The sequence below is a fragment of the Gavialis gangeticus genome, unplaced genomic scaffold, assembly GCF_001723915.1.
Source record: "Gavialis gangeticus isolate Ggan-Ray unplaced genomic scaffold, GavGan_comp1, whole genome shotgun sequence".
In the NCBI taxonomy this organism is placed as follows: domain Eukaryota; kingdom Metazoa; phylum Chordata; order Crocodylia; family Gavialidae; genus Gavialis; species Gavialis gangeticus.
In genome coordinates, this window is record NW_017728992.1 from 60180491 (window position 1) to 60191018 (window position 10528).

The 10528-nt window shown below is 46.9% G+C and overlaps 1 protein-coding gene across 4 annotated transcripts in view; it reads right to left on the reverse strand.

Moving 5' to 3' along the window:
- The window catches only part of KIF13A (kinesin family member 13A), a 242266-nt gene that overhangs the window by 139361 nt on the left and 92377 nt on the right, over positions 1 to 10528 (reverse strand). For all 4 annotated transcript variants that reach the window (XM_019523183.1, XM_019523166.1, XM_019523174.1 and 1 more), the window contains exon 3: positions 5356 to 5416. In XM_019523183.1, coding sequence (XP_019378728.1) covers positions 5356 to 5416 — 61 coding nt within the window. The remainder of the gene's footprint in view (positions 1 to 5355; positions 5417 to 10528) is intronic.

Below are 10528 nucleotides of genomic sequence, written 5' to 3' on the forward strand. Positions count from 1 at the left end.
AGGTTTAAGCGTTCCCCAGAAGCACAGGATGCTGGCTGCAGCCAAGAATGGGAATCTTGACTGGGGTGTGCCAGTACTCCTGCTGGGATTTAAAGCCAGAGGCTACAGGGTCTTGCCCTTCCATTCAGGGTGAGACCAACTGCCATATTTGGGGTCAGGAAGCAATTTTACCCCATGGTAAGCTTGATATGGACCACGGGATTTTTTGTCTTCTTCTGTAGCAGGGGCCATGACTCTCTATCTGGAATCTCCTGGGTATATTTTAACAATCTTTTACAGAAGCAAGACATTGGCTGCTGTGGCAGGTTAGGGTGTTATGTCTTGTGCTGAGTCAGGGTTGACAGTACTTTTACTAAGAGGTTACATAATGGATTTGTATAGGATGTTTGGATAGGGATGATCCTGCCTTAGGCAGGGGGTTTGACTAGATCAGAGGTGGGCAAAATGCAACCCGCCAGCTGCATCTAGCCCACCAGGTGATTTTATCTGGCCCACGGGCACCCACCAATTAATTGTACCCCACCCAACCCATGTGCTTCGCTCCCACCCTCATGCACAGGAGGGCTCCAGCCCTGGCTGCAGCTTCAACCAGCACACAGCTTCTGGGTCAGGCCACTGCTACAGCCACCAGGGGATCTGCTTGGCTTCCCCAGTCTCCAATGGCTCCACCTCATGTCCCTGCTGCAGCACTCACTCTGGGCAGCAATTAGGGAAGTGCAGCGGGCAGGTAAGGAGCGCAGCACACGGGGTTGGGGCTGGTGGGAGTCCCGAGGCATGAAGCCTGTGACTAGCGGGGCTGCGGGAGCACAGAATCCAGCTCCAGCTGGTTCCATCACATGGGGCTTCCTGCAGCTCATGTGCAGCTTCCGGGACTTGCCCACCTCCGGGGAGAAGCCCCATGCTATAAATCCATCCGTCTTCCCACTCCTGCCTCCACATGCAGCATCCAGGACTCTGCCGGAAGTGGCAGGAAGCCCTGCTCCCTGTTTCTCAGCTGAGTCCCAGAAGCTGCACATGGCAGCAGGGAGCTGGGCTAGGCCACTGGCTCCATTGTGCAGGGCTTTCCCCAAGTGGCACACAAGTACTGGGAGTTGCACATGAGGTGCAGGGAGCCTTGTGCGACAGAAGTGGGCTGGCCTGGCTCTGCTCCATGCTGCCACATGCAGCTTCCAGAACTGGCTGGAGCCACGTGCCACCAAGTGTCAACACTTACACAGGCCATAAACACTCTGAGGGCCTGCTGATGGCAGAGGCTGTCTCCTGTGGGGGGGTCCCCATAATCTCTCACCCACCCTCACACCTCAAAAACCCATATACCCACAACCACACCCCCCACAGGCCCCCAAACATACACACACCCACACCCCCCACATATACTGCCACACCCCCACCCACATCCCACTATACACACACATCCACATCCCATGCACTCCCCCACACACAATATACAAGAGTAAGCTGGGATGGGGGGCAGAGGTTGGCAGGAATGGGGGGGCAAGCAGGCTCAGGGAAGGAAATCGGGGGGTTTGCAGGGGAACTGGGGGGACAAATGGGTCCATGGGGGGACTGGGGGCAGGCCAGGTCCACAAAAGTGATTGGGGGAGCAAGCTAGGACCACAAGGGGGTACTGATGGAGTCTCTACAGGGGGGGTTGGGGGAATTAGCAGCGAAGGTAATATTTGTGAAGGGATAAGGGGGACCAGGGAGATCAGAAGGGCTAGAGGGACCGGGCGGGATTAGGGGAGATCAGGGGGCCAGGCCAGGTCTGTGGGAGGGATAAGGGGGACTAGGAGGGTTGGTGGGGTCTGGGAGGGTTTCGCAGGATCAGGAGGCTTGTAAGGTCCACAAGGAGACATGGGGGGGGCTCTCTTCCCCACCTCCTGGGAACAGGAACTATTTTTAGCCTCCAACCCTCCCCCAAATGAACAATCCCTCCCAGAAAAACAATCCTCCCATCACGACTTACTTCCTATTTCACAGCATCAGCGAACACTGGAAAAACTGGCACCAAGAGCAGCTTGAGATGGGGAGTTTGGTAGGCTTGGGGTACAGGGGAAGTGACTAGCTGCCTGGTCCATGCTGAGAGCTGTCTTTCTGGGGGTGGGGTAAGGAGCCAAGGGAGATGCTAAAAATAGCCTAGTGTTGAGGGGTGGGTAGGAAAAGTGCAGTCCAGAGGCTGGGGCCAGTGGCTGGCCTTTCCCAACCCAGTGCTGTGCTAGGAACTGTACAGAAGTTCAATTAGATCAGTCTCACTGGTGTAAGTTAGACTACCTCAGAAGTATTCCTAACTTCAATTGGGTCAGCCATTTTTAGACCAATATAACCTTCCTGAACTTTTGTACAGTTCACACTTACATCACCTAACTAGGGATCCAAGTGTAAGGTCCACACCTGGGCAAACTAAATTAGATCAGGTGGCCATTTTTAGTGTAACTTAACCTCCTGCTACCCACCTTGAACATCTGTGTGTATTATATATGTCAGAACCCCATTGGCATAATGAGAATAACTATACTTCTACTAGACAGTGGCACTGCAAAGATGCATTAAAATCTGCTCCATCTCTACAGTAACAGGAGCCACGTAACTACATACAAGTTCCCTCTGACCTTAGCAAAAGCAACTCTAGTTTCCTGAAATCTTTTTACAAGATTTCTAGGAGATTGTTTAATTGTTCTTTTAAAAAAAAATAAAATAAAAGATTTGACTTAATAAATGTTGGGATCCAAACATTACTCAAGTTCACTAGCACTGCAGTTTGGTTGTTTCAAGACTCAGACTCTCTTATCATTTACGACTTATAAAGGTAGCTGTTCCTTAAGTCGGTCACTAGTACTTACAATACCATATGTTAAATAATTATTAAATAATGATATAATTATTAATACTAACAGAAGCATACTGGCTTCTATTCCATTCAGGAGAGCACACAAGACACCAGCAGACTCTCCTTATGCCTGAAGAAGCGTGCTTGTGCCTGAAAGCCTGCAAACAATTTTTCCAACTATACAGTTGTTCTAATAAAAGATGAAAAGAACCTTGTGTCACTAATATTTAGACACTATTGTTATGTGTTTATACAAGCAGCTAATCAGTGGATGCATCTACATCAGCTGCCCACTGCACAGTTGTTACTGCGCAGTCATTTAGTCCCTGCAAAACCAAGTACTAAATGACTGTGCAGTAACTGGCGTTTCTGCACAGTAGCATACTGTCATGGCTGCCTAGTGACACTTATTGTACAGTAGCTCGTTACTACTGTGCAGCAGTGTCGCATCACAGTTTGTGCCCAGTGACATTACTGCACAGTAAGTGTCTCACGTAGACGTGGCCAGTATGTACCATCTGTCCTGCCCAATTCACATAACATGCAAATCTGTTAAAATTAGAAGATAGTCAGCCTGACTTTTAGCTCAAATTTTTGACATATGTATTCTACCTCGAGATCCCTGGTTGAAGATTTGGTAATGGACAAGATGCACATTTGTGCAGTACCTAGTGCAATAGGAATCTTGGTCTGTGACGACAGCACTACGTGCAGTAGTACAGGTTCAGCCACAAACAAACAATAATATAATCTAGACCAGTGTTTCTAAAACCTGTGGGTCGCAAGAATATATGAAGGGGTCACGAACAAACTTTAAAAATGGATTAACAAGCTTTAAAAAAAATGGTTTATCCTTTAAAGGAGAAAAATGTAGGAAACCATGGCTTTTCCCTTGCAGGCTGGCAAAGTTCCAGCCTACAAGGGGCTGCTTGGGGCTCTCCATGCCCCCCGCCCACCCTAACCCCACACACTGGGGGACTAGGGCCTGGGGGCAGGGTGTAGTGGGTTGTGAATGAGGGGCACTGAGTCAGGACTAGCCATTGACGTTTATAAGTGGGTCCTGGTACAAAAAAGGTTGAGAACCACTGATCTAGACAAAGCTGAAAACAGGCAAAAACTCAGTAGTGAAGCTATCAAAAGAAACTACAACATCACTCAAACACTACCAAAAGAAACCTGATGTATTTGAAAAACAGGGGACCTAGCAAATCTTTATCATCTCTGTGCTCAGCTGTCTGGCACCAGAACAAGGAGCTTTACTATACTACACAGGAGAACATCAGTTAACAACAAGTGTGCTTTAGCCAGCTGACAGCCCTATAAGTTAAGGTTAAAGCAGATAAAAAGAAAATCTTTTAATCCTCCTCCCCACCCTACCACCCCCAAATTTATTATGTTCTAGTGCATACAGTTTGCTTAGAAGAATTAAGAGTCACAAGATAATTCCAGCTGCATAAAAAAAAAAAAAAAAAAAAAAAATCACATTAACTGGAAAGGGTTGGTAAAAGCATCTCTTTCATCAAGAAGGTCTTGAAAAGTCCCAGACTTCTCTCTGCTATGTCTGAAAATCCATGACAGGAAAGAATCTAACCAGACCCTTCTTAAGATACAAATATAATTTGAATGAGCTATTGTGCAGCGGAAAAATTAAATAGCTCGAGGTTTGTTTTTTGGGGGGGAGGGGTGTGAAGGGTTGGTGAAGAGAGGGTTCAAAAGATGTGTTGCTATTCTACTGTATGATCAGACAGACTAATGTCAATCTGTGTGTATAAAACAAAGCTGCATTTAATAAGTCAATAGAAATTTTAGAAGGCAGTAGAAGAAACTGGAGTATAACTTAGACCCAGTGAGTTCAGCTGGAACTGGATGGGGCTGAGCACACAAAGTTTAAATTTAGTTGTTCATTTGGTTCCAAACTCTCTCTCCTTATTCCTGCTAAAGTTAACAAAAAACTAATTTCAATAGGAGTGATTTCCTGTATAAAAATGATCTTTTATCTTATGCATGCAAAAAATACAGGAGAATCTACTGGACTAAACATTATATGAGACAAGATAATAGCTGGCAAGTGAGTCTGACATGGAAGAGGGTCAAAGTTGGAAATATGACCTCATCTGCTGTTTGAGTGATGAGGACTTGATAGGAGATAATTTTTCTGTCTGCAGCTCTTCTAGTATGGCAATGAAAACATATGGTTTCATATCAAGCATTAGGTCCAGAAGAAATTTTGGGCAGAGAACTGGAACTGCACCTTAAAAAACAGCGACATTCCTCACGGAAGGCTAGAAAGGCCAGTGAAGAGGGGAAAAAACAAACTTTCAGGATCAGAGATAAAAGCCTCCCTTCCGAGCACTGCAGCATGCTCCTTAAAGTTCATATTCTTCTTGATCTGAGCAGACTCTACTGCAAAACCAAAAGCTTGTCTTAGTAACGAAAAGGGTAGCAGACCAGCCAAAAGAGAAAGGGGAAACTATTTTCAAAGCATTTAGCTCAAATGCACTATCAAATATGGGAAAAATTAATCTTACCTGCATATTTTGTGGTGTTTGATTCATCCATGGACCAGAAGCAGTAATCAAAGGCAAACACCTGCAACAGAACATGAGAAGATAAATGAAGAGCTTCCCAGATACAAGACACTTCTGCCGTGAAACACTACACACTCATACCTATTTGAATGGCAGATGTACCATGCGATTTTCACAGGTCCTAGAACAGATCTGGGAAGGGCTCCATCAGCAATACTATACTTTGGAAGCCTTGCAGAGGTTCAAGGTCTGGACTGCCATATACATTATAAATAATTCAAAATACTGTTTAAAAAGACGTGTACAGCCATAGTAATGAGGTATGCAGAACACTTAAAAAAAATAAAGGTATTTGAGCCACATTTATCCTCCTGTATTTAAGAGTTTCCCCAGAGTTGGTTAATTCAGTTTGTTCCATGCAGGGAGAGTAATACAGGTGAGGCCTGTAGCATTAAGGTTGCCCGACATAACATAAGAGGCTGTTTTCAATTGCATAGCACTTTGCCAAGATGAATATTTGATAGGGCTGTGTGAAGCTTTGGTTGCTGATTCGATTTGGAGGAGATTCAGCCTGATTTGGTGGCCGAATCTCCGAATTCAAGTCAGAAGACCAATAAAAAAGGTCCAAATCAATTCAAAGCTTCTGAATCGATTCTGAAAAGATTTCGAGAGATTCAGAGATTTGGGCAGTCCCTGCTCGCCGCTGCAGGGAGCTGGACCCAGACTCTGTGCCGGGAAGTGGAGCGGGGGGGGAAGGGGGCTGGAAGAGGGGACTCTAGGGGGACCCCCACCAGGCCCAATCCCCTGCCTGCTCCCCCAGCCCCTCTGAGCACCAACTCGGGGGATGGTGATTCATTTCAGTGATTCGAATTGCTGTCCTGAATCAATTTGGCTGAATCTGATTTGGAGATTCAGCGGCTACTGAATCAGCTGAATCTCTGAATCGAAGAGGCCCCATCCCCTGCCCACTTTCCCAACCCTGTCAACAGCTGCCCCGCCCAGCCCCAGTGTCTGGGCACATAAAGAAAGAAAAAAAAAAAAAGCTACAATGGCCATTGGGGCTTCTGGCAGAGTTCCCCATGCAGTGTGGGGCAGTGGGGATCATCCCCTTGCCTGGGCAGGAGCTGGTGAGTGCAGGGCTTTTAAAAAAAAAAAAGTGCCAGGACACTGTGGCTGGACAGGGCAGCCATTGATGGGGCTGGGAGAGCAGGCGGGGGATAAGGCCTGTTCAGTTTGGAGTTTCAGCCGATTCAGTGGCAGCTGAATCTCCTAATCAGATTTGGCCAAATCGATTTGGGACAACGATTCAAATCACTGAATCGAATCACTGTCCCCTGAATTGGTCGAATATGAATCCAAAGCAAATACTAGCCACTTCACACAGACCTACTGTCTGAGCTGAATGCTCATGCTGAGAGTCTATTTCAGGCAGTTTTGTGTTGTTTTTTGTTTGTGGGGGGAGGTGGAGTTTAAGTAAAAGTAGTTCAAGCATTTCTGAAAAGCAAAACAAAACAATCCATTCTCAGAACTTTTTAGGTAGCTGTACCATGTATTAAGAAGAGTAGTTTGGCATTTAGTGAGGGCTGTGTCATTTGATGTTCCCTGAAATTTCATAAATTTGGCCAAGTCATAGGCCCTTTAAAAATCTCCATTTGCACATGCTCAACAGCAACCTCTTTGATTTTAGCTCAAAAATCTCCCCAAATTCCATGCATGCTAAGTATATCCCAGGCCATCACAGCTCTCACCTGCAACCAGATTGCATGTGCACTGTCCCCACAAAACAAGAAAGCTCATGCCCAGAGCTACAGTGAAGCCTAATTTCCATGTAGTAGCTGTTCTCACCTAACCCTAGACCAGACACTGGACCTGAGAACAGGGAGCCTGGCTCTCTTGCATTCTCAATTTCTCCTTTGCTGGCACCCAGACAGTGTGGAGGACAATGAAAACCAGTTTGAATGCCAAAGGGAAAACAGCTAGACAGAATGTGGAGATAAAGGATAGACTGAAGAAAGAAACCTGGTCAATCTGGGATTTGAAGACTGAACATGAAGGCTAGGGACAGATACTCAAAAAGCTGGAGCCTAAATTGATTCAATCTTTGCAGGTTAGTCTAATCTGCCTAGGCTGAACCAGTTTGTAATATGACAAACATTCTCCCTGGACTGAGGAAATGCAAACACATGCTTGCAGTTGCTCAGACCAGGTGCTGGGGGCACTACAGCATGCCCTCGGCTGCAGGGAAGTGTGTGTGTGTGGGGGTGGTGTCCAGGTTGAACTGGCCAGAGAGGGTGTTAATTCCCCCCTCTCTTTACCACTGGCAAGGACCCAAGCCAGCAGCAGCAGGGTACCATGGCCTCTGAGGCAGAGGGGACCAAGGAATAATATTAATCTCCCCTCTATCTCCACTGGCAGCTGGGTCTGCCCACCATTGCTGCCATGCTCACTCCCTGTGAAGGAATAAGCCCCTGCTGTCTCCCCCGCTGGATGCCAGAGGGAGGAAAAATAGCCCCACCCCATCCCGGTCCCCTCCCGCCACCAAGGGGCCCTGCCAGGTGGTGTCTGGACATGCCACCACCCCATGGCTGCAGTGGGAGGGGGCAGGGCCTTTGATGGGGGCAGTAGCCCCTGTCATTATGTCACGGAGCACAAGCCCCTTCCTGGCACACGGCATAGCTGCAGCGGGCTGTGCGCAGCAGCACCAGGGTCCACTCCAAGCCTCCCACAGTGCTACCACGCTCCGCAGCAGCTCTGCCCACCCTGCAGCACAGCCCCCTGATGGGAAGAAGCTTGCACATGGGGAAAACGTGACAGGGATTGCTGCCCCTGTCACAGTCTCTCCCCCCATGACACACCAGGGGCTGGGCAGGGGCAGAGCCAGATGCCGCCAGCAGGACCCCAGAGCTGGGGGGTGAGGGGGAGCAAGGGGGAAGGAAGCAGAGTTATTCCCTCTTTTGCCCTTGGGGCACTGCAGCCAAGCCGCAGTGGTTGCTTGGTCTGCACTCAGGACAGTGTCCAGTGGAATATGCTCCCTCCTGCTGGAGAGGGATGGCCCCAAGCACAGACCAAGTGGTTGCTGCGCCTGGGCCAAGCAGATCCAAATCAGATTCTTCCAGTAGCAAGAAATAACACCAACACCAGCAGCAGCATTTCCCACACGTGGAAGGTCTGTGCGAGGCTGACTGGGGCTACTGGAGATACGTGACCCCTCTGGATCCCCAGCCTCCCCACCAGCTGCGGAGGACATCATCATTGGCCAGATTGGACCTTTGCAGGCCATAAATTACCCATCCCTGATTAAACTTACAGGTGCATCATTGCTCAGAATATTTGTATGTGATGCTGGGTGTGCATACTAGACTAGTCAGTCAGAAGTAGACCTCCATTGTTCTAGACCCCGTGCAAATGCTGACTAAGAGACAAGAATGTGACTAATGCAGAAACAGTGGAAACTTTGCTCTGCTCAGAATAGGAGAACTACTCTTTGGGGTTGGACTGCTTATGTTCTTCCCAGCTACCAGCAGATAAGTTAACTGTCACAACCCAAAAGAGTTTCCTTGTATAAGGAAGGAGAATTCTGAAAGCTCAGTGAATCATATTTCACCTGGTGGATGCAGTGCTCTCTATTTGGAAACCACTCTCTGAAGGGGATCACAAAGATTCTTTAAAAAAGATTTTCTACATTCACTGATTGATAGAGCTAAACATTTGCCAACAAATGAGACAGGCTGAGATGAAGAAGGGATACTCCAAATTTCTAGATTGTTCCAGCTTTTTTTCTGGATAGAACCCAAGGAGAAAAATTGTCCTGGAAGAGAAAAAGGAATTTCCTTCTTCCCTGCAGATATCCCTTGACCTGGGATAGAGACCCTGGGTATATGTAAAAATCAAATAGTAATGACCAAAACTGGAAAAAAAAAAAGGCTGCCATTCCACTGCAAAATAACTGCATGAAGTTGACAGTGTAAGAATTTTTTAAGACAAGCTGCTAATGAAACCTTAGATATTTCAGGCAGGGCTCTGCTTTTCTTGTCCCTGATTTTCTGAGGCAAGAAATAAGATGGTGAGCTTCTTGCAGTGCTTTAATATTAAGTAGATGGATTATTTCATTTTGTGCTATGGCTTTTCCATGGGTTACTGAAATGGAGGCAAAAAGCAGCTATTTCTGGAATTCAAATCTACAGGTTCCCTCTCAGAGACAATATCCAGTGACCTCATTTGAGCACAATTCAGTGGAACCAATAAAGGAGGTTAATTATGAATAACATTGGGAGACCTACAAATAACTGAAGTAACAGAAGGCAACTAACGACCTTGTATGTATTTTAGATATTACTAGCAAAGAGGTATCTTCTCCTGTGGCTGCTTCACCTGGTTATCTGATCTATATTTCTTTTAAAATGTCTGTCACTGACCAGGACTGCAAGTGAATTTTTCTGATGACTGAATTTTCATAAAGTTCCCCATTATGTCACTAGGTCTAGGAACAGACATTGCTTTTGTCCTGGAACAGAAATGGCTCAGGATTGGTCTGCAGACACTTCACCCTTCTGCTCAGGTTTTATAAGCAGCTGAATGCACTGCTGCTTTTCTGCCATCAATTTAATGATGCAATCCCAGGGTAACTGTTCAGACGCACTTTTTGTTATGTCCTGGGGTAAACGGTTAGTAGGTCTTATCCCATGAGCCTTTTTAAGATTTATCCCTGAACAATGGACCTGGACATCCAAACAACTGCACTAATGTCCCAGGGTAAAATGGTTTACTCTAGGAAAAATGCAACATCTTTTTGTAGCCTACAGTATCGTCATCGAATCATAGAAGTAGGGTCAGAAGGGACCTTATAGATCTTCAAGTCTGACCCCCTGCCTGGGCAGGAGAAAAAACTAGGCTCAAATGATCCCAGCTAGGTAGGCATCAAGCCTCGTCCTAAAGACCCCCAGAGTAGAAGCCAGCACCACTTCCCTTGGAAGTTGGTTCCAGATCCTAGCCGCCCTAACTGTGAAGTAGTTCTTACGGATGTCTAATCTAAACCTACTCTCCAACAACTTGTGGCCATTATTCCTTGTTATGCCGGGGGCACTAGGGGAAACAAGGTCTCTCCCAAACCCTTCTGGTCCCTCCTAGTGAGTTTATAGACTGTCACCAGGTCCCCCCTCAGCCTTCTCTTGTG